The 26,360-nt window shown below is 43.5% G+C and overlaps 3 protein-coding genes across 3 annotated transcripts; 2 read left to right on the plus strand and 1 right to left on the minus strand.

Moving 5' to 3' along the window:
- The first annotated feature begins 244 nt into the window (after positions 1-244).
- On the plus strand, positions 245-14,231 carry ppm1la (protein phosphatase, Mg2+/Mn2+ dependent, 1La). Its single transcript, XM_017703377.2, has 4 exons — positions 245-676; positions 9,953-10,127; positions 10,342-10,503; positions 10,935-14,231. The coding sequence occupies exons 1-4, from the start codon at positions 272-274 to the stop codon at positions 11,282-11,284; spliced, it is 1,092 nt and encodes a 363-aa protein (XP_017558866.1). The 5' UTR covers positions 245-271; the 3' UTR covers positions 11,285-14,231.
- Positions 14,232-19,607: 5,376 nt separating this feature from the next.
- Positions 19,608-20,877, plus strand: arl14 (ADP-ribosylation factor-like 14). The gene has a single exon (XM_017703378.2). It carries the CDS (start codon positions 19,675-19,677, stop codon positions 20,275-20,277), a length of 603 nt encoding a protein of 200 aa, XP_017558867.1. The 5' UTR covers positions 19,608-19,674; the 3' UTR covers positions 20,278-20,877.
- Positions 20,878-23,228: 2,351 nt separating this feature from the next.
- gng5 (guanine nucleotide binding protein (G protein), gamma 5) lies at positions 23,229-26,000 on the minus strand. The gene is made up of 3 exons (XM_017703381.2): positions 25,786-26,000; positions 24,488-24,639; positions 23,229-23,734 (listed from the first exon to the last, which is right to left on the minus strand). The coding sequence occupies exons 1-2, from the start codon at positions 25,864-25,866 to the stop codon at positions 24,514-24,516; spliced, it is 207 nt and encodes a 68-aa protein (XP_017558870.1). The 5' UTR covers positions 25,867-26,000; the 3' UTR covers positions 23,229-23,734; positions 24,488-24,513.
- Positions 26,001-26,360: the final 360 nt, after the last annotated feature.

A 26,360-nucleotide genomic window follows, 5' to 3' on the forward strand; every position in this document is an offset into this window, starting at 1 on the left:
ATTAGCCGCTAACGTTAGCCGCCTCCTTCAAGACGGCGCAGCGACGGTCGTGTGAGGACGCGGGGTTTGGTCGTTTTATTCATTTTTAATGAATGAAAAAGGGCGAAGATGGGGGCAGAGTTGTGGTAAGACGTCCCCTGTGTGATGGTAAACCCGTGAGTTTGAATATTAAGCGAGTCATTTTGAACCAGTCGTCATCGTCCCCAGTCGTCGTCAGTCGTCCGCGTCCCCCAGTCGTCGTTGTCTCCTCAGCTTTCCCGCCGCGCGTGTGATGATAGCAGACACAATGACTCTGCTGTCTCTCCTCGGTCGCATCATGCGTTATTTTCTCCTCCGGCCGGAGACCCTGTTCCTCCTGTGCATCAGCCTGGCCCTGTGGAGCTACTTCTTCCACACGGACGAGGTGAAGACCATCGTCAAGTCGAGCCGCGACGCCGTCAGGATGGTCAAGGGCAAAGTGGCCGAGATGATGATGACGCACGAGGGGGGCCTGGGTGGGCTTCGCGCCTTGGACGCCGAGTTCTCCAACACCTGGGGCTTCCGAGACGCCAACGTGGCCGTGTACTCCATCCAGGGCCGCCGGGACCACATGGAGGACCGCTTCGAGGTGCTCACCGACCTGGCCAACAGGAGCCACCCGTCCATCTTCGCCATTTTCGACGGCCACGGCGGCGAGGTGACGTCAAACGCAGCCCTTTTCAAAAACATCCGAGTCCTTAAAGAGGAATTTCGTTTTCCAACATTCCTGCGAATTCAGAGGTTGAGACGTCCGTTTGGTGTGAAATGCCCCGATCTGGAGAAACTTGCGGATAGAACCGTTCACAGTGGTGGTGATGGCAACCAGACGTCCACCTCTAAAAGCCTTTTCGATCCACTTATTTGAATCCATGCGTGGTGGAGGGGTTCAAGAAGGGTGTCCTAAGGCGAAATAGTTCTCAAAGAAAACTCGGGTTTTTTAGACCGACCCTCATTTACCCTCATCACCGTTGTGTATATAAACTCAGAAGACGTGTGGGTTCACTAGTGGTTCAGCATAGTATAGTAAATAAAACGGCTATAATTGTGGACGTCACGGCCCTTTCCATCACCGCCGCTGTGAAGTGCAAACGAAGCATTTCACACTAAACCACTCTGAATGGCTTCGTTTACGTCTCAACCGCTGAGTTAAGCACACATTTTAAAAATGAGTGGAATTCCCCTTTAAAATGCGCAGAATAAGTCGCCACGCGTTTCTCAGATGTTCTACGGTTTGGCCACTAGTGGCCACTGTTGAGTCGCATTCATAGCCAGCATATATAGCTACCTGTTATCCAGCGGGGTGGCCGCTAGCCAACTCGTTTAACTGAGAATTTCAGCCACTTAAAGCCACACATATACATTTACATCGTTTACTAAAACTCTAAGGCAGGAGTGTCAAACTGGATCCAGAAAGGGCTGGTGTGGGTGCAGGTTTTCATTCCAACCAAGCAGAAGCCACACCTGATTCCACCTGGTTAATTAGTTGATCCTGGCTTTAAAAAGACTATCAGGTGTGGCTTCTGCTTGGTTGGAATGAAAACCTGCACCCACACCGGCCCTTTCTGGATCCAGTTTGACACCCCTGCTCTAAGGCGTTTCCTTGAGTATTTGCAGTAGAACTGAATCCGGACCTGGCACAGTACCCCCTTTTTTCCCCTATATCAATGCCGAGACTCCTGGTGTTGGCACATACTGATCCAGTATTTCAAAAAATAGGCGCTAAGCTTTAAAGCAAGGGTAAGATGAGCATCTGAAAGTAGGCTGTGATGTTCAAAAGACTCTGCTACACCACGAGAAGAAGTGCACGGACATTGCAGGGCAGTGTGAGCGAGTGCTATTTCAGGGTAGGTTTGTTACAGCGTCGGATCGGGTTTAATCTTTTCTCCCTCTCGTATCAAATCTAGAGTCCAGCATCGATATGCCATCTCTGCTTGGATGAGGCGTCCAGTAAGAGTACACGGCTCTTTCTGAAGTGACCTGATCACTAAAAACATACAGTGCTGACTTTCGAAACGTGAGATGTGAAGTCTTATTCACTCGCGGTGATATCAGTTCATATTTAGGCCGCATTCAGATTCATGGGTGACTATCTTCTGCTCTTCGCTGTTGTTTGAAGACTGAAGGATATTAATAGGTTTTATTTGTGTTTTTAAGGCTAAAATGGGTGTGGTGGACCCCCAAAACGCTGAAATATGCCAGGACCAGAACTGGAAAGCACTGGTTTAGAGCATTCGCCCTGAGGGTCTTTCATTATTTGGCTTTGTGCATTCAGATTATCACAGAGTCACAAAGCAATTCGGAGAACAAAGGCTTTGTTTCAGCCGTCCAAATTTCAGAGCCACAGATACTTAGCTGTTGTACTCAGCCGTCGTTTCCCTCCCCCAGTCTGGGAGACATCTGCCACTTAGCCTTCGTACCCCAGGCCCTCGGGGACACCACAGATGTTCAGATTTCAAAAGAATACAGGCGCTTATTACCTCAATGCACCCCTTTGCACATAGGCGATCCTGCTCCCAAGCGAAGAAGGCAAATATTGTCAGAATAGACTTTTATCAGTCAGTTCTTTCCATTTCTGACGTGACCCAACGTTTATGACCCATTAACCAAGTTAGCGAATTCCCAGCTGAACGGCACTCCACAAAAATAACCGGTGTAGCCGCTGGTAACCGATATAGACCTTTATGATTACTAAGATAGGATTATTAGTCTTAACTGGGACATTTAGGTGTTGGCGCAGCACACATGTGATAGGAGATGTAAATAGATGAAACAAAAGAGATTCCACTGTACGGTACTGTGGAAAAGTCAGACGCTGAGGTTGCTTGGAACAATTTGCCTCATCTGCCAAAGTGTTTTTCCTAGTTAATCTTCAGAACCCTGAAAAAATACAGTCCAAAGAAAAACAAGTGTCTCCGATATATAACTTTACAGGAGAGGGCAAAAACGCTCTTACCTTTTAATGCAAGTTAATGGAAAGAGCTTTTGTTCCAAGTGATCTTAGAGGATTTCTATTGGTCCCTTCATCATAAAATTTTAACATAACGTAAGGGACAGCTGGTGTTCTGAAATGATGTAGAAAAATAAAAATGGAATTTATAATCATTTTTGTTGACTGTGGAATTAGACCTCCACATTTAACCCATCTGTGCAGTGTACACTAGTGAACACACACACTAGTGGGAAGTGAGCACACTTGCCCAGAGCAGTGTGCAGCCCTATCCACAGCGCCCAGGGAGCAATAGGGGGTTAGGTGTCTTGCTCAAGGGCACTTCAGTCATGGGCTGTCAGCCGAGGGGATCGAACCGGCGACCTTCTGGTCACAGGGCTGGTTCCCTAACCTCCAGCCCACGACTGCCCTGTTTTCTTTGGACAGCAACGATATGTAGAAGGCAGAGTTAGAAAAACGGCACTCCAGCCATTCCACGGATGTGTCCAGTTCAGTCAGCAGCGCAGCTGATATCATTTAATGATGGATTGAAGAGATAAAGTAGGTATTGGGTGGTGAATGCAAATACTGGACTCTTCACAGACATAAAATTATGATGTGTGTGTTTATTCTAAAAACGAGTGCTTTTTCAATGAAATAAACGTTCACGGAGCAGAGAGAGAGCTTCAGTCACCTCCAAGATGCTTCAGACTTCAAGCGAACACAGATTTACAGAGCTGTGCAGATGTGGGGATGGGCGGTTGTGCAGAAAAGCCTGAGGAGGGCAAAAATCTGGTGCAGGTTATGCAGATCCACCACTTAGAATGTGTGTAATTGGATATAGAGGCTCATATTTGTTTGGGATCAAATTTGTACCATTTTCCCCGGAGGAGCAGGATTTGTGTTGCAGGCTCCAGTAAGTCGGTCTGCTGCTACATGGCATGAAAGTCGGGTTAAGTATTTGTGCTCTGAAGTCGGGGCCGCTGAAGATGATTGTGCTGTAGATAATGGCTGAGAAGATGAGTAGCTTTAAGGTAAGAGTGTGGATGAACAGATCTCACTAATGGATGTTTATGATTTGGCTTACTTAGTTGGGAGTCTTGATGGGGCTTAAGGCCTAAGCTTTAATTTACTGGAAATGGCAGGTGAGAAAAGCCCGAGAAAGGCAATAATAAGAATTATCTCATAATTAGATAGTCGGGACAACAAGAGTTCATCCTCTTGTGTTTTCAGAAGATCTGATTAGTAAACAAACATTTGGTTATATTGAGATAACAGTGGTGATTCGTACCTGAGCGTTTGGATGATTTAGTCGTTCGTCTTGGTGTATTAGGTGAGTGTGGTTTAACGTACGATCAAGAGACTTGTTCAAGTTTGTTGTGGCTCAGATCGAGTATTTGGTTCTCGTTCCGTTCCCAACGCTGCCGGAGAACCAGTCAGTGTGACCTCTGAGCCTCAGTGAGCTATGCAATGTTTATGTGCCTCTTCACAGAAGTATAATACAGCCTTAGCCTCTTTCTGCAGCCCCCTTATTAGTCATTGCCTTTGGAATGAAAATCAAATCAGAATCGACCTGGATCATTTTTGAAAATGCAATGTAAGCATTAGGGATTTGATGGTAACTGATAGATTCAAGTAAATTAAATAATAAAATATAGGTATGGGGAGATTTTAATGTACAGTACGGTGAAAAAGTCAACCACAGTTGTGGCTTAAAATGATTTACCTCATCAGTTAAAGTGCTTTTGCTGGGTAAAACACTAGGCAACATTAGAATAACTACCAGTAAACATAATTACAGTTAAACATGACAAGAAATTAGTTTTTTCAAAGTTTTGAATCAACCTAGATAATTTTAAAAATGTCTTGGGGATTTGGCGACCTCACTGGCGAAAATGTGTAATTGCGATCAATTTTGTAATGTGGGTTGCGCCCTGGACCTCTTCCCCGAGTGGATGAATCCGGTGATTGCATCGAATGACTCCGTTGAAAGAGAATTCAAAGAAAACTCAGTCAAAACCTGGTGAAGGACGTGTCTTCCGAGGATGTGAGTAAATGAAAAAAGTATGATGTTTATTTTGCATTTGAGTCCTAAACACCGAGCCAGGCTTTCTTTTTAAGTCTGATGTGACAGTGATACATAAAGACATATGAGGTGATCAAAAATGACTGCGTTGAGCTGCTAGTGAGCAACGAGTGGCCGAAAGGGGGGGCAAGAATAAAGCATTCTGATTAAAACAAATGGCACAGTTGCAGCTGTAGGCCTGAAACGTTCTTCACACAAGGATACAAACGCAGTCGCTTTGAAATACACAGACGAGTTTTCGTGTGTAGTTGCGTTCAAAAATGTATCGACGCATTTCATAATGCAACGCAAGTGTAAGCTGCATTCTGAGCGTTACGGCAAGGGGGCGCTATAACGACAGCCAAGCCTGTCCTGCTGATGCCGTAGCAGACGAGCAGTTGAGTCCCACAAAAAGACGGCTACATAAACAAATGTACATGTTCTCGCCTTTCCCTCCAGCAGAACTTGTCCACGTTTAGCTGTTGAGGCTGTTGTAATAACAGTAGATCCCTCTCTGATTTGTCCTCTAGCGCCCCCTTCAGTATGGAGTGCTTTAACCACCAGAGTAACGTGAGAAAGCACATTGAGTTTGTACAGAAGGACGGAGCGTCGGCGTTGGCCGTGCGCTGTCATCGGCGTTTGCGTGCTTGCATTGCGTTTATTATTGTTTATTGATATCTGTCACAATAAAAGTAGCTTTTAAACTTAAATATAAGTAGAAATACTTTTTAATATGCTGACTTGCAGGCAAACCTACAAAACCGAAAATCCAGTCTGCTTCCGATTTGTTCATGTTACACATTTCCATCGAAATCTATTCCATCAGGATTATTAAAGAGGAACGTCCCTTCAGAACAGGCAGGTCGCATTTCACGGCTACTGAGGGGTTAAATACAGAGCGCAGAGCAAGCACGTCTGCCTTTTTTCATCTTCCTGCAGCATTTTCCCAAACACTCCCACCGCCAGAGAGTCTGATTTTGATACATTGCTTGTTCTCAGCACTGGCTATTAATAGAAATCATGATTTTGGCCGATGCAGTTGGTTAATAACACTGTTAATGTCCAGAAATAGACTCAAGTAATGGCAGTAATGCTCGTCCTGCCCAAACACAGAGGAGCTAAGTCCACTTTATTGGCCCAGCATGCTCAGCTGGTTCCGTCACCTGGAAATCTAGACTTTGCGAGTCGTAATACGATATATATCCACACAGAGCCCTGCATTAAAAATAGCAGATGATTACATCACTCCGGCCCTGTGGCATCTGCTGCAATGATGTGAATGAATACTTGGAGGCGTCTGTCTAATGACTAAAGACATTTGTTCGAGCAGCCACGTTACTCCGGCACACTATAATAATCCCAGAGCAGCCGGCCTGCTCCTAACTGGAATTATGAACGAGGTCCGTTAGACTGCAGTGTTCACCAGGGAGTCTGAGCTTGTGTCTGAGTTATTGCTAATATGAAACGTCTTATTTTGAATATAAAGGTGCTCAAAATATAGTCCTGATATTAGGAAAAAGTAAATTTACTGCTTATTTATCTTTATTTTATGTACAAAAAGAGCTCTAATGAAGAACACTGTACTCCTTAAGTACAATGTAGATCAAATATTATAATAACCGGACTTCAAAAGGTAATTTTAGATGCTTTATTCAGTACTACAGCAGTATTATATTAACCAACTCCTTTAATGAGGTTTAGCAGTAGATGCACTTGAAGCCAGACACTGTAGTGCAAAGGACATGCTGGCTGCTTGAGTCTGAGTGTCTGAGCTTGGGTGTTTGAGTGGTCCTTGAAAGAAGCTGACCTCAGGTCGTCTCAGGTCAACCCCCCTTCCTCTCTTTTTTGTTCCTCAGTCTCAGGGATAAAGAGACCTCTTCCATTATTCATAGTGAGCGAGGTGCCGAGAGAAGAGTCTGAACAGATTTAACAGTGGAAATGATGCCGTTTAAGAAGTCCTGCGCACTCAAAAATGATGGTAGAGCTTCTGGATTCTAGACTTCTAAAGACAGTGATTTCATTCTCAAGCAGTGTCACGCTTAAATGGTTCTTTGCATGGTGAAATTGTCCCTGGGATCGATGTGCTGTGTATGGTTCTCTATTGCACCAAATAGGCCTTTTCAAAGCTTTCAAAAAATAGAACCATGTACAACAGATGTTCCATCAGCCTGAAGAACCATTTCACTGTCCAAAGAACTATTTAGGCATGAAGTATTAATGGTGTGTGTGTATATATGCAGGGTGTCCCGAAAAATTTCGTAGTCTAATAGCAAATTCTCCCTCAAATGATCTCAAATTTTAACAAAAAGTGTAAAAACGTAAACAGAATGTCGTTCACTAGAAATGAAAAGGCGTTTTGGGTGCTAGAATAAGCTCGAACACAGTTGGACAAGAGTGCGCCGCCTGCATTTTAGAGAAAATTTGATAAAAATGCACCAGCTGGAAAGCAGATTTGGACACGGCACAAAAAAATCCAAAGAGGAAGTCTGACTGCAGGGCAAAGGGGTCTGGACGACCACCAGTATCAGAAGATATTACATTTGTGAAGCTGCGAGATCGGTTATAAAATCAAACTCCCTCTGAATTTAATTTGAATATATATAACTAATTTGAATATATATATATATATATATATATATATATATATATATATATATATATATATATATATACTATTTCCTTTATTAAAGAAGCAATTGTAAATTGTTTTAGTGATTAGTAAATAAAGTTTTTGTTTTTCTGCCTTTGCTGGATATGGTATGGCTTGTTATCTCATGACAAACCGCTATAGCACTGCTACATGAACTTGATTTTTACATCATTGGAATACTAGAAGTACTAGAACACCAGTGAACACAAATAGCTAATCAGCCAAACGGCCGCAGCTCAATGCATTTAGGCGTGTAGAGGTGGTCAAGACGAGTTGCTGAAGTGCAGACCGAGCATCAGAACGGGGAAGAAAGGGGATTTAAGGGACTTTGAACGTGACGTGGTTGTTGGTGCCAGACGGGCTGGTCTGAGTATTTCAGAAACTGCTGATCTGCTGGGATTTTCATACACAACCATCTCTAGGGTTTACAGAGAACGGTCCGAAAAAGAGGGAATATCCAGTGAGCGGTCAGTTGTGTGGACGAAAATGCCTTGTTGATGTGAGAGGTCAGAGGAGAATGGGCAGACTGGTTCCAGATGATAGAAAAGCAACAGCAACTCAAATAACCAACCAGAACCTCTGAGGAACGTTTCCAACACCTTGTTGAAAGTCTGACACGAAGAATTAAGGCAGTTCTGAAGGCAAAAGGGGGTCCAGCCTTTCACCAGGTTGTACCTAATAAAGTGGCCGGTGATTGTGTGTGTATATATATATACACACACACACACACACACACACAGTAAGGTTGCAACCAGATGTCCAGGCTTCCATCAAAGTGGTGACAGCCACTTTGAAGAATTAAGGCAGTTCTGAAGGCAAAAGGGGGTCCAACCCTTGGTTGGGTGTACCAAATAAAGTGGCAGGTGAGTGTGTGTGTCTCTACACTTAAAAATAATGTCGCTAAATGACGATAATTCCGAACTCTTCTAGCGACATTTATTACCAGACGTGAGAAGAGACCGTTTGAGGAGCTGAAGTTGCTTCAGAATGCAATCTGATGAGCATTATGAGTGGAACCTCCGTCAGCAGCGGATGTTTAACACTGAAGTTGAGCTGATGCTGCAGAGCTCTTTGCTGGTTTATGCTTATTCTGCGAAAGCGTGCTGCATATGTAGCGTCTCGTTTTAAATAATGCAGAGCTTTCTTTCGAGAAACGTAGGCCCTGCTCGCCGAAGCAGCGAGTAAAAGCCAAGCTTCGGTGCTCTTTGGAGGACAGGTATTAATTATGTGTGCCTCTCTGATTTCATTATCGTCAAGGCAGGGCTGAGTCACTGTCGCAGAGTCGGGCCCTGAGATGCGCTGTAAGGGCTGTATTGTGTTACTCTGAGGAGTGTGAGCAGCTAGAGAGCAGATGTGATTAGAATTGAGCGTTTAGCTGAGCATCCGGTAGTAATTAGTTCTGGATCGTTCATTGAGAGCTCCTTTCACTTTTGTGGCAAATGAGCTCAAACGTATTCATTATTTAGGAACTGGTGACATAGGAGCTCTTCGTTTTTAACACACTGACTGCAGCAGATGTATATGATACAGACACGGCATCATTCATGGGCCTTGATTGGTGTCGGATCAGCTTGTATTCACTGCTAATCCTAAACACTACCTTATAGCAGGGGTCGCAACCCAAATGATAAAAAGAGACATCAAACCACCTTGGGGGCATTTTATGTCCATTTTACCATCTGGGTTGTAAATATGTCTCAGTGTGTGCTGAGGTACGGACTTCCTTTGCTCTGCTTTAAGCTTCAGCTCAGCTATAGCTGCTTTTCGCGCATCTCTAGCAGGAAACTTTCCCTCAAAAGTAGAAAAGTAGAATGTTCAAAGTCCCTTAAATCCCCTTTCTTCCCCGTTCTGATGCTCGGTCTGCACTTCAGCAAGTTGTCTTGACCACCTCTACACGCCTAAATGCAGTGAGTTGCAGTCGTGTGATTGGCTGATTAGTTGTTTGTGTTAACAAGCAACTGTACCTAATAAAGTGGCCGGTGAGCGTAGATGCGTCGTTATTCACGTAAGCTGTGCACTTATGTTGACTCACCACCGCACGGCGTGGATTCCACTTTTATGTTTCGCCATAGCCTGTATTCTGTTTAACGTGATGGTCAGTAAAAACCTAAGTGAGGTGCACAGATGACACTCAGCAAAGGATGAGCCCTATTTAAAAAGTACTGTGCAGTAATAATGCTGAACTTCTCTCCGTGCCAAACGGTCCAGAAACCTTTTTATTTTTGGTTTGTCCTTGTGGAAAATTCCAGCCTGCAGCTCATTAAATCCGTCTGGACGCTCTTTGTTCCTGCAGGCAGCTGCTGACTACGTGAAGGCGCACCTGCCCGAAGCTCTGAGGCAGCAGCTGCAGGTGTATGAGCGAGAGAAGAAGGACAGTCCGCTCTCCTACGCCTCCATCCTGGAGCAGCGCATCCTCACTGTGGACCGAGACATGGTGGAAAAGTTCTCCGCCTCACACGAAGAAGCAGGTAGTGCAGATAGAGGGCTGGACTAGATATACATACTTTGAAATCATAGGTAAAATATTTTTTTGGATAAAATTTCGATTTTTATGGAGGCGTGTTTATATAAAAACACCTGGTGTGAATCAGTCAAAAATGACTTGAGTAAACGCGGCGGAATATAAACTCTTCCCAGACTGAGCCGTTGGATGGTTTTCCCCTTTCCTTCCTCCCATTACAGGCACTACATGCTTGGTGGCTCTGTTGTCTGACCGGGAGTTGACCGTGGCTAACGTGGGGGACTCCCGTGGTGTCCTGTGCGATAAGGACGGAAACGCTGTGGCTTTATCTCATGACCACAAACCCTACCAGCTGAAGGAGCGCAAGAGGATCAAAAGAGCAGGTAAGGAGGAGGACGCCTCGGTGCTGCCCTCATCTGGACATGTGTAGTATATACGTGAGCCTTTCCAGTCTTTATATTAGGGCTGCAGTGATTATCCATCAGGGTGTTTTGACTATTAAAAATGCATTTTCATTTTTAGCTTTCTTGGCTTAAAAAGCAGAAATCAAGACCTCTCAGACCAACGAAGGAAGCTAATCATTTTAAGCCGAAAGCGGATGCCAGAAGTATCGTAAATCTGCGTTTCTGTGTAGTAGCTTTTAGAGGCATTAGTCATTAAACAGTTTGGACGTCTGGTTCCTATTAGTTCTAGGTCAGTAAGTTTCTCTAGAATGGAGCATTTGACACCAAACCACTCCGAGTTACTTACAGCATAATTACAGAATTATACCGAATTAAAAGGGAATTCAAGGGAATCTCCTTTCATCCAACAGGCGGCTTCATCAGCTTTAACGGCTCGTGGCGCGTGCAGGGCATCTTGGCCATGTCCCGCTCGCTTGGCGACTACCCCCTGAAGAACCTCAACGTGGTCGTCCCCGACCCGGACATCCTGACCTTTGACCTCGACAAGCTCCAGCCCGAGTTCATGATCCTGGCCTCGGACGGCCTGTGGGACGCTTTCAGCAACGAGGAGGCCGTGCGCTTCGTGCGCGAGCGGCTGGACGAGCCGCACTTCGGCGCCAAGAGCATCGTCCTGCAGTCCTTCTACCGCGGCTGCCCCGACAACATCACCGTCATGGTGGTGAAGTTCAGGAGCAGCGCCGGCGGTAAGGCAGGGGAGTAGAGCCCTCCGTCAGGCCCCGCCCACTGAGCGTGTCAATGCAAACCTCAGAGGATAAAATCACTTTTACTCAGCTTTTATAGACGTATACCTGTGCATGTACGTATGAATACATGCTCACCGAGGATACGATCAATATTGATCCTTGCCGCTGTGCCAAATGGACACCATTTAAAACTTTTAAACTTTTTTTTTTTTCCCCTTAACATACACCACTGGACATCGAAATGAAGTCATCATCAAAAAGAGCAATATTAAGTGCAAATCAGAATGCCTTGGCCATGCACGTATTTTTTAATGAGGAAAATGTAACGTGTAAATGTCAAATTCTGCCTGAACAGTTCACTAGAATCTGTATTAATTTACTCCGATGCTGCTTGTGATGCCCTACTAGCACCCATGTACGGGTTACATAGTCAAGACTGTGGTTGTGGAATGAAACGACAGAGACGTTGTTGCTTTGCATCGCACGTTTGCTGCTGGTGGTAGAAGGACACTGTAAACTGGACTCAGCAATATTTAATAATACGCATTTTAATTTGGTTCATTTCAGTCAAAACTCTGCCTAAACCCTAAATGGACATTTAGTAATGCTTTACTTGAAGGCTGTCTGCATCGGCACTTCATGACACATGCTTAAGCGTTGAATATCATATTCTAAAAGCAGTAATTGGGCATTTATGATCACATGTTAGTATCACTGGATTTTTTATGAAGTCAATAACCGAAGTTACGGAAACGTGTTCCGTGTATGGCGCTGCTGTGAAGACCGTAGGCACAGGCCTAGTCAAGAACATCATATATTGTATCAGTTCTGTGAAAGATGCCCTCACACTAGAATCATATTGGGAAAATATTTATGTACAGTAGCCCTCTTTCATCAAAGTTGCGTACAGTAACTATCTAATCTAATTATAAAATAAGAGGACGCAAATTTCTTGTTATCGATCAGTTCCGTCTTTGGCGTATCTGTACAATGTGAGCATGAATTAATGGACAAAGTGCTTGATTTGCGTTTAATCAAAACGATCATCGATTAAAAACAGTAAAAATTTAAATCAGTAATCAGCGTCTTATACACTTCAGTAGTACAGCGCTTTGAAGATTTAGGAAAATAATCGCATTACACAATCATATCAGTCTGCCGTCTTAAACAAAGTATGTTTCGTTTATTTCGCATTTTATTGTTTCCAATCATCGTAATGTTGACGCTATAAAGTTTGGTCAGTAGGGGGAGCGGTGCGTTCACTCCTCCACCTCAAACTCCACCTACAAGCACAGCGCATGGGCCACTGAATGCTGTCCTTATATTGGCTGCCTACTGAAACATCTGCATGAATTAGGGCGTGCTTCAAGTAAATGAGGTGCAGGTATTTCGGCGCTTGATTTCACGCACTGACGCTGATTTATTAGCGCAGAGCAGTTTTTATGGTGAAATCTGCACTCGTTTTTATGCAGATTTGGTGAATGAGGGCCAGCATCACCACGTCTTTAATAGAACTGATTTAGTATGTGGTGGTTTTTTACTAGACCTCTAGAAGTTACGTACACCAGGGGTGGGCAACCCAAAAGTTAAGAAGAGCCATTTTGTATTTTCAGCAAAAATCAAACCAGCTTGAGAGCCACAACATTACCATCTTAGCTGTAAATATGTCTCAGTATGTGCTGATGTACTAGAATAGGATAAAAATAATAATCTAAACGAAAAAAGACAGACAAGCTTTCGCTCAGCGATAGTCTCTTTTCTCGCATCTCCAGCAGGAAAATTTTCCCGCAAAAGTAGAAGAGTTTTTTGTAAAGTGTCTCTCAACACTCAACATTTTACGAGGCTGAGGTCGCTTCTGATTCGCCGGCTTCTTGTTTGGATTTTTCTGTTCCACCTTAAATGGTGCCTGAGGCGGCAGAATGTATCTGTGGCACCATTTAAGGCGGAACGGGAGAATTCGAGCGAGAATGTGACTTTAGCTTTTGCGGCTTTTTAGTGTTTGACAATGTCTCGTTGCCGATGAATCCTATCAGGAAACCAGCCAGTCGTCCATTTGTGTCCAAATCTTTCTCTTTGCCGTTTCGTAGCTACTAGCTAGGTCAGATTGTCGTCTGTGTTGCTATGGTGACCAGCCGTCTGAATCGGCAGTTCTACGTTGACTCCAGAGTTTAAGACCATTTACTGTTGAACTGTGTTGAAGGATCAGCAGAGCTTTATTTTACTGTAAATTTTACTGTGATTTTTATTATTACCCACTAATCCGATTCTGCTGTGGAGCCGCAACAGGACAGCAAAAGAGCCACGTGCAACTTTGGAGCCGCACCCCTGCGATACATGGTAATGATGCTTCAAAGTAGCGTTATAAGTGAGACAAATGTTCATGTCAACACAATATCATTTACTTAATCATTTTTAAATCCCGACATCTTGTAAGCACAGACATAAGCTCTTCATAAATACTCAAGTATTGCTTTTGTAGTGCTTATGAAGTCCTTGTGCAGGCAGCTTTCAAATGAAGTGCTACTGAACATTCTTACCGCTACACGATGCATTTACGAACACTGAACCTACTTGTATCTCTGCATCTGTAGCGCATGTTTTTCTTTGTGCTGTCTAAAAGTGTTTATTACCAAACAGTTTTCTCTGAGGCTGTAGGGAGGTGTAACCTTGTCTGCAACCTTCAGAGCTGGTGCTTCAGGCTGGAACATTTCACAGCATCACCCAGGTGTCCGTATTGCTGGGATGAAACGAGAACCAGTACATTCTGCATGGTCCATTCAGAATCACAGCCAGTCTAAATGCTTGTATTTTGAAGTCTGATGTTTTGAAGCATGGGTGCGATATACACTGATCAGGAACATCATGACCACCTCCCTGTTTCTACGCTCAGTCCATCTTATCAGCTCCACTTACTGTATAGCTGGACTTTGTAGTTCTACAGTTACAGACTGTAGTCCATCTGTTCCTCTGATACTCTGTTACCCTGGTCAGAACCCCATGGACCCTCACAGAGCAGGTACTATTTGGATGGTGGATCATTCTCAGCACTGCAGTAACACTGATGTGGTGGTGTGTTAGTGTGCGTTGTGCTGGTACGAGTAGATCAGACACAGCAGTGCTGTTGGAGTTCACTCTATTAGACACTCCTACCTTGTCAGTCCACCTTGTAGATGTAAAGTCAGAGACGATGGTTCATCTGCTGTGTTGGTCATCCTCTAGTCCTTCATCAGTGGTCACTGTTTGCTGGATAATTTTGGTTGCTGGACTCTCAGTCCAGCAGCGACACTGCAGTGTTTATAAACTCCAGCAGCACTGCTGTGTCTGATCCACTCAGACCAGTGCAACACACACTAACACACCATCAGTGTTACTGCAGTGCTGAGAATGATCCACCACCCAAATAGTACCTGCTCTGTGGGGGTCCATGGGGGTCCTGACCACTGAAGAACAGGGTATCAGTATCAGGGAAACAGATGGACTACAGTCTGTAACTGTAGAACTACAGAGTGCAGCTATACAGTAAGTGGAGCTGATAAAGTGGGCAAGGAGGTGGTCTTAATGTTATGCCTGATTGGTGTAAGTCAACAGAAATGTTACAAATAGTAGCTGTAAAAGCTCCAATCAGGAACCAGAAAAGAATCCTAGTTTATTAATTGCCAGCATGACAACTGTACATATTGTGTATATAATAGTGGGCGGTCCTGTAGCATCACTCTTCCACTCACAGCACTCCTGATTGGAGCTTTAGGCATCACTGTAGTCACTGTACTTCTTGCTGCTGATCAGTTTTTGTCACGTGACTACAACAATGTAAACGTTACCCTTTTTCAGAGCCACGTGGTTTTCACCAATAGTGCAGCCTTTTGATAAACAGTAAGAAGATCCAGTTGTGCGAGAGCTGTACGGCATCGTGGTTTGTGGTATGTATGCGGGTATAGAACCTTGAGGCGACTAGCTGGAAAAAGGCCTTTTGTTTTTTCGGATTATGGACTGCTATTACACATCATATTCCCTAAAACTGTTGTTTTTGTGCCTTTTTGTGTAGACCAGTGGCCTTCGGGTACCACTGCCCTGCCCATTTTAGCGTTTTCCTGCTCAAACACGTCCACCTCGACTCTAATTCTTCTTAATAAGTCTTAATTATCATAAGTAGTTGCCAACCCATTTTGGAATAGTAATTGTTTCTCGTTTGCAGCTCAGCGAGACAAGTAGAGGAACTGTGCATATCCTAGACTGTCAATCCAGACCACATTTCAGCTTATAAGCAGAAGAGGAGATGTTTTGTTATGACCTGAATTTGATGAAAAGTCCTTACAAATAAAAAAAATAGCTCAACCTAAAAAAAGACGCAATTTAACTGGTTTTCTTTGGTGCAAAGCAAAATTCAATTCAAACCTCAGAAATAAACCAACCTCTGCCCTGTTCCTCTATTTCTACGGCCTAGTTTGTTTGGTTTTTTTGCATGTTTGGGGTGAAAACTGTCGATGTAGAACATAAATTGAATGTAAATGTAAAGTACTTTGGAATTAATTCTATAATTACATTGACCTAAATGGCAGTCCTAACTAAAGACTTCGAAGAGTTGATTAGCTGAGGTATTTTGGCAAGCATGGAAAACACTAAGATCATGTTCACACTGGCCTCTTATTGATTAATTGATTAACCAGCTGGTTAACTTGATTAATTAACTGGTTAACCAACAAATGTTAAAGTGATCTCCAGTAAACGACCCACATTTGAAGAGGTGAGCTTTTCGTTGAACATGAGGACTATTTTTTCAATTGTACACATGAGGGCGCAAGAGCGCAACTTGCTTCGCTAGCCTGGCTGTTCCGGAGTCAATAGAGCTGACGAAAGGATATAACAGGGATTCAACCAGTACCCTCCTCCTCAATTTAGGCCAGTTCTTGTCCGTTAGCTAGGTCCCCACTGGTCGCACAATGTTACCAGGCTGGCGTGGGCTTCCTCTGAGGGACGTGAAGCACCACCACGGCTTTTCAAACTGCCGCCAAACCAAACGTCATTGAACAGCTCGAACACGCTTGGAGGAGAATGTGAACTGTCAGTCCTGTTATGTTCGCTAACAGACACCGGTGTTGGCGTGCATCACATGGAGTGATGGAGGGAGAGGCCAGTTAAGCTCTTTTGGACTCCTGATTAGGGATGGCTATGGCATCGCTGTGCAGCAACAGTGCTGGGATCAGAAGCTTATCGCAGTATGACACAGCTGCATTTTCAGATCTACACAGCCGGCGAGAGTTGTCGAAAAGATGTTTTCAGTGGTTGAAAATGCTGTGACGGTCTGGATGGCCGACTTAAACGCAGAAAAACGTATGGACGAGGCCTCAAACCGTACAGGGCTGGATGGCTTCTCTCGCTTTGACCAACTTCACTTGTCTGCACCCGCTTTAAGGGGAATTATAGAAACGTTTAAAAACCTGCGACTTCAGTCTGAGTTATCATGTAAAATGGTTCATCGTAGAGAAGCTTAACTGATTTCTTTACAGTGGTGGTGATGGGAACCAGGGGTCACCATGTCTACATGCTCAAAATGATGGTTCTTTAGCAAGGAAAATGGTTCTATATAGAACCATGGACATTCAAAGAAACCCTTTGCATGATTAAAGCGTTGTTCAGATTGACGGAAAGACCTGCTGTAACAAGCCTGACATCATAACAGAAGAACCCTTACCCAAAAAATGTTCTCTATAGAACCTTCTGCAGTACAATCTCCATCCATCTGAAGAAGCATTTCACAATACAAACAAGCCATTAATCATGCAAAGAGTTCTTGGAATGTTCAAGGTTCTATATAGAACCATTTTCTTTACTAAACAATCATTTTTAAGTGTCTAGAACTCAAATATAACCATTTTATTTATTACACAAAACTGCCAGTGAACCAGGGTTTTTAAACGTCTTCTCAGAAATAGGTTTTAGGTAACATGACGTGTGTTTTAGAGGCGTTAAACTTTTCAGACGTCCACTGTGAACAATTCTGCCTCCAAGTTTCTCTAGAACAGAGCGTTTCACACCAAGCCGCTCTGAATGACGCAGATCTTGACCGTTTAATTCTGCAGAGATTTTGAAAAGCCTCGCTGGAGGACCCGCGCGTGAGGGATGCTCATGTGCGTGAGTGTGCATTTGAAGCGTTTGTAAGGGGCAGCAGCCTGACCATATGTCGCCTCGCTTATTTGAACCGAAGAGCTTTGGCGTTGACGCACAGCTGCGTTCTTGACAGTCCATGAGTGGTACGCATTCCGGCACAGCGAGGGTGTTGAGTGGAGCCTCTGAAATAGCATCCGCTTTGTGAAGCCCTGCACGCTGTTGAGTCACCTCCTGTTCCTGCTGCTTATAGAAAGCGTCCTCACATCGCCCGCCGTCCACTCCGTTACTGGAACTGACAGCCTGTGACATCACCATTAACCCAGTTGTTTGTGTGTTTGCGCATATAAAGAAGGCACAGCTCTCCAGCCTCGGGAGACAAGAAACTCGGCCTTGTGAAAGGGTGAAGACAAACTGACCAAAGAATTTAAGAATGGGTCAGTGCGGCTCCGCGTCCACTTCTGATACTCAACTGCGTGTTGGACCAACTAGAAAAGCCCAACGAATATGTGAGAAGTTAAGCAGGTCCTTCAGGTCTGCGCCTGCTGTCCAGTTCATTGGATGTAGAACGTGTGGCATTTCCCAGGAAAACAGGTGTTCAGGCGTCTCCTCAGAGCAAACGGAGCCTGAAGTGGTTCGGAAGAGCAGGAGGAGAGGCTGCGACTGCGCAGGACTCGTTTTTGTGGAGGACCTCGCTGGAGGGGTTTGGATAAGTCCGAGGGAAAGCAGCGAAAGGACGTGAGAACGAGAAGCACGCCGCTGTTGGTTTTCCCGGAGGACGTTTGCGGTTGTGGTGACTTTGGACCGGTCGATCCGCCAGCCCTGAATGTCAGACGACGGCTTGAAGACCCAAAGTCCTGAAAGAGGAGTGGAAACACGTTTTGAAGGAAGGATCACTGAATGATGTCAAATTCCACTGGAGTCATTTGCTCAACATTTATTTATTTTTTTCTTCATTCTTATGTATTGATTTATCTCAAGATACCTTGAATTATAACTCAAGAAGACACTTTCTTTCTTTCTTTTATTCAAAATCTTGGGAACACATTTGTGGCGGACTGATTATGGACTGTAGGACTTGTATTTTACGGAAACAATTTTTTTTTTTTTTTGGGAATTCCATTATAATATCCAGGGATCTCTCAATATTAGACCAAAAATATCCACAGCATATATTGTGAATTCCTTTTTGCACTTTTAAGTGCCATTCCTACCATCACTTGGGCTCTAGGCCAAACTTACTTTATTTACTTTAAAATAAAAACAATTCATTTGAATGTTTTCTTTGTTCCTAATTAAATGTTAATACTAATTGAGAGGGATGTGAAAATCCTCATCTTCCTTAACCTGCATACGTATATCTGAAGGACTGTCGGTCACAGTTGCATCATTTACGTGATGATGTTGCCATCATGACGTTTTTTCCGTCTGTTTTTTTCTTGCCTGACTACAATATAAAAGTATGACTTTGTTCTTTGGTAAACTGAAGGCTTTCTGACTAACATGGTAAACTTACCTGATTATACGCCTTCTTGTAGTTCTTTTTTCACACGTCGCATGCTGAGGCCTGGCATCTGAAGTGCTCTCGAAGTGTGTATAACTACTTTAGAAAAAAAATCTGTGGTAAATCTAAAATCATTTTTCATAAATAAGTCAGTTTAGATGCTATGGCATTTATACAAACTGATAAAACACATTTGTTGCCATATGGCAACATCATGAACCAAGGCAACTGCAATCTGCAATGCACAAATTGGGGGGGGTGGTAAATGAATACATTACCATAGAGCACTCTGAATGTATTCTGTATTCTTAAATGTTCATAAAGGGCCATTATGTGTATGACTTCATGCATATTGGCTTACTTCCACTGGATGGATTGTAGGTTTCAGTTCCATTGTCACTTGGTGTTGCCATATGGCAACAAAATGCTGTTGTGCCATTTTTTTCATTGAAAATTCCATTTGTTTTGAAGTTTTTGTGCTTGTGTACCAATATATATATATATACAACGTATATACTGCCCTCATGTCTAACTTGATTATATGCTTGAGGTAAAAAGCATTCAGGTGAATTTATTCAGGTGATTTTCTGAATAAACACGGAGAAAAATGCAGTTGATCATTTCTAGAAACTCTCAATGCTGCTTCATTCGGAAGGTGCTATCATACTTTGACCTCAACCCGATGCCTTATCGCAGAACTCTGAGTGGAGATAAGTGCAGGTACATAATAAATCAACCAGTAACACAATACAACACACTGTGTAGACAGGACAGCCAAAAGGCCTGACGATACTGAAAATGGGTCTGAAGGGGTCCAAGCTGCCCGAGGCGAGAGTGCTCCTCCTGGGTCTTGACGGGGCTGGCAAATCCACCCTGCTCTACAAGCTCAAATACAACGAACGCTTCCAGACCGTTCCGACAGTCGGCTTCAACGTGGAGATGTTTGACGCGAAGCAGAAGAGACGGAAGATCACCGTGACGGTGTGGGACGTTGGCGGCCAGAAGATAATGAGAGCACACTGGAAGAACTTCTACGAAGAAACCTCTGGCCTTCTGTTCGTGGTGGACTGTTCAGACAAGGGACGTTTGGATGAGGCCAAACGTGAGCTGGAGCACATCCTCAGGAGCGAGCAACTCGAGGAACTGCCCGTGGTGATCCTGGCCAACAAGCAGGACGTGGGGGGAGCCTTAACGGCTACGGAGCTCACGGAGAAGTTCAACCTGAGGAAGGTGTGTAGCGACAGGAACTGGTTCGTCCAGCCCTGTTCGGCTGTGTCCGGCGTAGGACTGGAGGACGGTTTCAGGAGGATGGTTCACTTCGTGAAAACCACTGATGATGCCAATATTAAAGAGACGGTCAAGTATTTGCGATCCAAATCGATGAAGACGATAAAGAAGTAAGCGAGATGGTGATTTTATTCATTTGATGGCGTCTGGGATTTTCTGCACTCTGGAGTTCCACTGAACCTTCACGCATTCAAACGGACCAGTCATTCATAAATTCACATCGTGCGGATTGGGCCTGTATGGTAAAGCTGTTGATCATAGGGCAAGAATATTGGACAAGATCCTTCTGTTCCAAGCCTTGTGGCAGGACACCTCAAGGTCAGACAGCCGGTGAAACTTTGTGACACATTCATTTTCAATGGAATTTGCCACGATGAGAGATTTCGCCTCACAGACCTGTGGCTGAACATTTTGTGTTGTGAGAAGCTTGAGAACCAAAAATGTGACAAATGGACAATCATACTTATTTTTTAGCACGAGAAAAAGCAAAACGTCAAAATAGCAAAAATACGATGGCCACCATAGGTTCTGCTACACGTTTGGAAAGGGAGGGATGAGGGAGGGTTATTCAATTGATTGCAATCTGCAGCCCCACCACTAGATGCCACTAAATCTTTCGCACTGCACATTTAAGCTCAAACCTTTTTAAACATTTCTTTCTGGCTGTAAATAAACACATAAAAGAGAGACTGCATGACACGCAGTAAATCGAGAGACTGTGTTATTGTCTTAGTCGTGGTTTTGCTGTTTATGGCACGTGAGATAGCCTTGCAATCTATGTTAGCTCTTTGGCTAGCTGCAGCTCCACACACATCACCCCATCATCTGTCCAAGTTGTGTACGTTTTTTTTTGGTAGCCAAAAAAAGTCAGTGTGTAGCCCCAAACTATCACAAGTGTATAATTATTTGATATAATTATGTTCACCTTCGTGTTTTTACTGTTTAGCAAGTGAACTAGCTTTAAGCACCAGTCTACTGGACGGTCTATCCTGTAAATCAAGTCCCATCGGCACATTCAATTCGCAGACTCTTTTCATTTTAAGGCTTATTACTTAGCACATATGGGGCCAGTTGTGGGCTGGAGGTTAAGGAACCAGCCCTGTGACTGGAAGGTCGCCGGTTCGATCCCCTTGGCTGCCAATCCGTGACTGAAGCGCCCTTGAGCAAGACACCTAACCCCAATTGCTCCCCGGGTGCTGTGGATAGGGCTGCCCACCTCTCCAGGCAAGTATGCTCACTGTCCCCTAGTGTGTGTGTGTTCACTAGAGTGCACGTATGTGAGTGTTTCACTTCACGGATGGGTTAAATGCGGAGGTCGTATTTCACAGTGTGTAAACACAGTGACAAATCATTAATTAATTCACTTACATGTTAATAATAATTAATAATAAAGTCAAGTTAATAATAGAGGCCTAAAACTAGCATTTAATGTCATGTAATGTTCAGATTGTTTTCCATCAGTGTTCTTTCACTACAATTCCCAGCATGCATTACGTATATACATCACACAATCACTGGGAACCCCTAGGATGCTCAACATTGTGGCTGTTGGCCACTGATCCATCTGCTAAAGTATGGTGTGCATAGTGTAGCAACTCTGCGGCCTTGTTTTACGCCCCATGTAGGCATAGAAGATGATTTTTATGCGACGTCTTGCTTTAGAAACACACCCAAAAAATGCAGACAGTTCCCAAAAGCATAAAAAGCTTCGCAGTTAAAACATTCCTTTAAACATCCTACAGTGAAAGTGAAGCAAATTCACAAAGACCTCGGTTCCACAGTCCATCAAGTGGGCAAATGTCAACCCAGAAGCCTGATATCAAGCCAAAAATCAGAGCAACACATTATTCTGAAACACATTTTAAGACCCTGATTTCGCTGCAAAAGGGAAGGAGCCTGTTATTTTAAACCATAAAGTCCATTTCTGTGCTCGTGATGAAGGAGCCTGTTTACAATCCCATATAAAGTAATTTACTACGACTGGAATAACTCCACCCTTAAGCATAATTACTGCATAACAGCTCAGTACCTGTACAGGTAATTGCAGTATGCAGCAGTCTGCACAATATAATTAAAGGGAAGTTCCACCAACTTTACTGCATAATAAAAACAGTCAAGATATTCAGTGGTTTGGTGCGTAATGCTCTGTTCTAGAGAACATTGAGTCAGAATTGTTCACAGCAGGGGTGATAGGAACCAGACATCTGACTCAAAGCTCCCTCACAGAAAGTTATTACATGAAATGGTTACATATACATTGCTTTTATATATATATATATATATATATATATATATATATACACACACACACACACACACACACACACACACACACGCATATATGCACACGCAACAAAACATAGCATCTCCATTTTTGCCATCATTTCAAAAAGCCTGTTGTCTTACATTGAGCATCAATTTCATGAACTATGGGTCAAAAGAAACGGCCCAAAAGAACTTGGAAAAACTTCTGGTTCCATTGACTTACATTAAAAGCAAGTTTTTTCCTTCTCCAGTAAAGTTACCATTTTGGAGATATGAGGTTTTGATGTTCGGGCAGTAGCTTTATTTATTTATATATATATTTATATATATATATATATATATATATATTTATATATATATATTTATATATTTATATATATATATATATATATATATATATATATATATATATATATATATATATATATATATATATATATATAAATAAAAATTAATAAAAATAAAAATGCTGTTGTTGGAAGAATACCTTGCATCCCCAAAATGGTAACTGTACAGAAGGAAAAAACCTACTTTACTTTAAATGTAAGTCAATGGAACCAGATTTTTTTCCACATTATTTTGGGACATTTCTTTTGGTCCAGTCATCATGAAATGTACACACAATGTAAAGGACAACTGGTACTTCCAAATTATTTAAAAACTGAAAAATGACAAAAATGGAGATATGAGGTTTTCTTCTGACACCAATACACACACACACACACACACACACACACACACAGATTTAAACTTGGAGAAGAGGGAAAAAAAACAAAAAAAAACAATAAAATAAAATTCAGTAATGTATACAAATCAAGGTTTTATTTGTTACAAAAAACCCAAGGCTGACAAAATAGAAATGGAGCACATAGTTAAAAAAGGCACAATAAATTACCGAGTTCCACTGCTGTGCCACAAAAATACAAAACGCCTTTTATCCACCAAACAAACATCGCTAAAGCACATCTTAAGGCAGACTTGTTACTCTGATGTCTTCATAAAGACACCTATCAACACTGAGCTGTCCAAGCCAGAACCACAAATGACTTAATACACGTCCCCAAAAAAATTAAAATAAAAATACAGGTTAATTCTTATTGTACTTCTGTTCAATCAATGCATCTTTGTGGGCCCCCGAATTGAACCCAGTGAGAGGATCTGAGAGGAGTCCTGGTTTGTAAGGCATTATAATGTGGTACTGGTTTTGCAGCAGAACCATTCTGGACTGCTGCTGGTTTCTGTACAGGTTATGGCAGTGGTTAAGTCTTTTCCTCCAGCAGAAACGTCACAGGAACAGGACAGATACCTGAGAAGAAAGAGAGCATATAACTTTAACCAGTCCTGATATTCAGCATATAACGGCGGTTCAGTAGGGTAGGCATCCTCACATCAAATTTACCTTAAGACTTTTTCAGTAGCGCTTCAAGACAGCATTTGATGAGACGGTACTAAATATGAAAACTCAAGAGAACCAAACCCAACGTTCTCTCGTTTTAGCAACATACAAGACAGTGTTCAGACACCAAATGTGTAGGCTGATGTTTGGGGTAAGGGGGAAATACTTATATCTTGAACCTTCTGCATAAATAAGATGCTAAAAAAAAAAAAAAAAGGTCAGTGGTTTGATGTCAAATTTCTCTAGATGTGAGCATTTCACATCAGAACCGTTCACAATGGGGGTGACAGGAACCAGACGTCACTTCAGAAACTTCTATATCAAATGTGTTCTATGATGTTTATTATTAAAAGCCATTTGTGGCAAAGGAATAAACGCACAGTGCTGTTAAGAGGTAACACAGCATTAGGTTTATGTCTATTTTACCATCAACACTACATATAAAACCTCAGGGGGGATGTGTAGGTCCACTGGTGATTTGGGATAGTAAATAATTTGGCTATAACTGTTTTGTAGACATTGAGACCACTGGTTCCCACCAACACCACTGTAAAGAAAAGTCTCTACAATGATCCACCTCACACCAACCACTGATCTGAGGGCTCCAGTTTGTAGAACATCTCAAATGGTGTGTTACGTGATATGACAGCGAACAGGTCTTACCAATGGCATTTACACACGGCGGGACATCAGACAAAAGAGCAAAGCTTCTGCGTCCTGAAGGGGTTGGTGCTTGAAGAGACACCGGTGAGCAGAGGGTCCTGAAGAGCGTTCTGGATACAGAACTGCTGAAGCTCGGCCGCAGCCTGAGACACCTGAAAAACACGAACATTAAACTGATACATGAAGAGCAGCGGAAACCAGCCTCCTCCTTATGGAGGCAGACTTCCTGAGGTGCCACCTTAACATGCACCAGAAGCGAAACTCCCTAGCCTCCACAGACTGACTCGAGGAAACACACTTCAGACAGCCTGACTGTTGTTTTAACATTTTCCTCAAGGCAAACGCCAATACATTGTTTTCTGAATGAACCAGGAAGCTTCTCGAACTTTTCCGTTCCACCTTAAACAGTGCAGCAGTTTCACTATGGCGCGCCAAAGGGGAAAGCCACCAAAGTTTTTCGAATTCTCTACATAATTTAATGGTTAAGACGTAAACAAAGCCATTCGGCGAGAGAAACCAGAGTCAGAATTGTCCGTAATGGTGGTGATAGGAACCAGACGTCCACCTCTAAAAGCTCCCTTACAGAAAGCCATTACACAGACATATTCACGAACACTCATCCAAGACATTTATCACGCATTGATCACGTTTTCCAGATAAAATTGCGGCCTAAGTCGTCCCGTTGATCAAGTTATCGTAACCCATTCGTGGCGGATGAGAGGAGTGAGGCGTTGTAAGACTAAACAGCGCTATTTTCAGGTTCTCTCGTTATATTACCATCACCATCACACATGAAGACTCAGAAGGCACGTCTAGGTTCACTGCTTGTTTAGGGGGGCAGTAAATAAAACGGCTATATTTCTGTTGTAGACCCCTGGTTCCCACCAGCACGGGGTCTCTACGTGAACTGTTTCACGCCAAACCCACCCTGAATCAATTTCTTTACATCACAACGAAGGAACGAAGGGATTAAGCTAAATTTTCGTCGAAAATTTGGGTGGAATTCCCCTTTAAGGTGTAACGGACAAAGACGCCAAATGCAGCCCCGCTGAGAAACTGGGCTTAGCCACATAAGCTAACCCAGCTAACCTAACCTAACCTAACCCAACTAACAGATAACGACGCCTGGCTTAGTTTAGGCACAAATAAAGAGTGAAATTGAGCACGAAGGAGACACTCTGTCATTAAAAAGGAGTATAAAATACTTCTTTCCATCGACGAAGCGGACCGACACGCCCTTATCCGGCTAAGCGGCTAAAGCTAACTAGCAGAGAAACGGCGCTAAAAGCGCGGCTCACCTTCACTCTGTCTATGTTCGCCTCGAAGCGCAGCTGCTGGACGACTTTCTTCATCGCGACGACGTTGCCCGAGGTCGACATTGTGGGGGAAATTTGCGAGGAGGGAAAGAAAGAAGGCACAGAACTGAAAGCCTGAGATGAAGCGCTTTTTCCTGCTACGGGAAGCGACGGGGCTCACGTGGTGGAGAGGCGGAGTCAGCGCGATCACGAGAGTTCTTCCAGGGCCGCGTCTCAAATCAGCCATAGCATTAAACCTTGTTTCTGCCCCCAGTGTCCGTTTTATCTGCTCCACTGACCAGACAGGTGCACTTTGTAGGTCCACAGTGACAGACTGTGGTCCATCTGTTTCTCTGATGCTTTGTTAGTCTGTTCTTCAGCGGTCAGGACCCCCACAGGACCCCCACAGAGCAGGTACTACTTGGGTGGTGGATCATCATCAGTCCACATCATGAGTCCACTCACTGTCCACTCTATTAGACACTCCTACCTTGTCGATCCACCTTGTAGATGTAAAGTCAGAGACGACAGCTCGTCTGCTGCTGCACGGTTTGTGGTGGTCGTCCTCTAGGCCTTCG

The sequence above is a fragment of the Pygocentrus nattereri genome, chromosome 2, assembly GCF_015220715.1.
Source record: "Pygocentrus nattereri isolate fPygNat1 chromosome 2, fPygNat1.pri, whole genome shotgun sequence".
NCBI classification, from domain to species: Eukaryota; Metazoa; Chordata; class Actinopteri; order Characiformes; family Serrasalmidae; genus Pygocentrus; species Pygocentrus nattereri.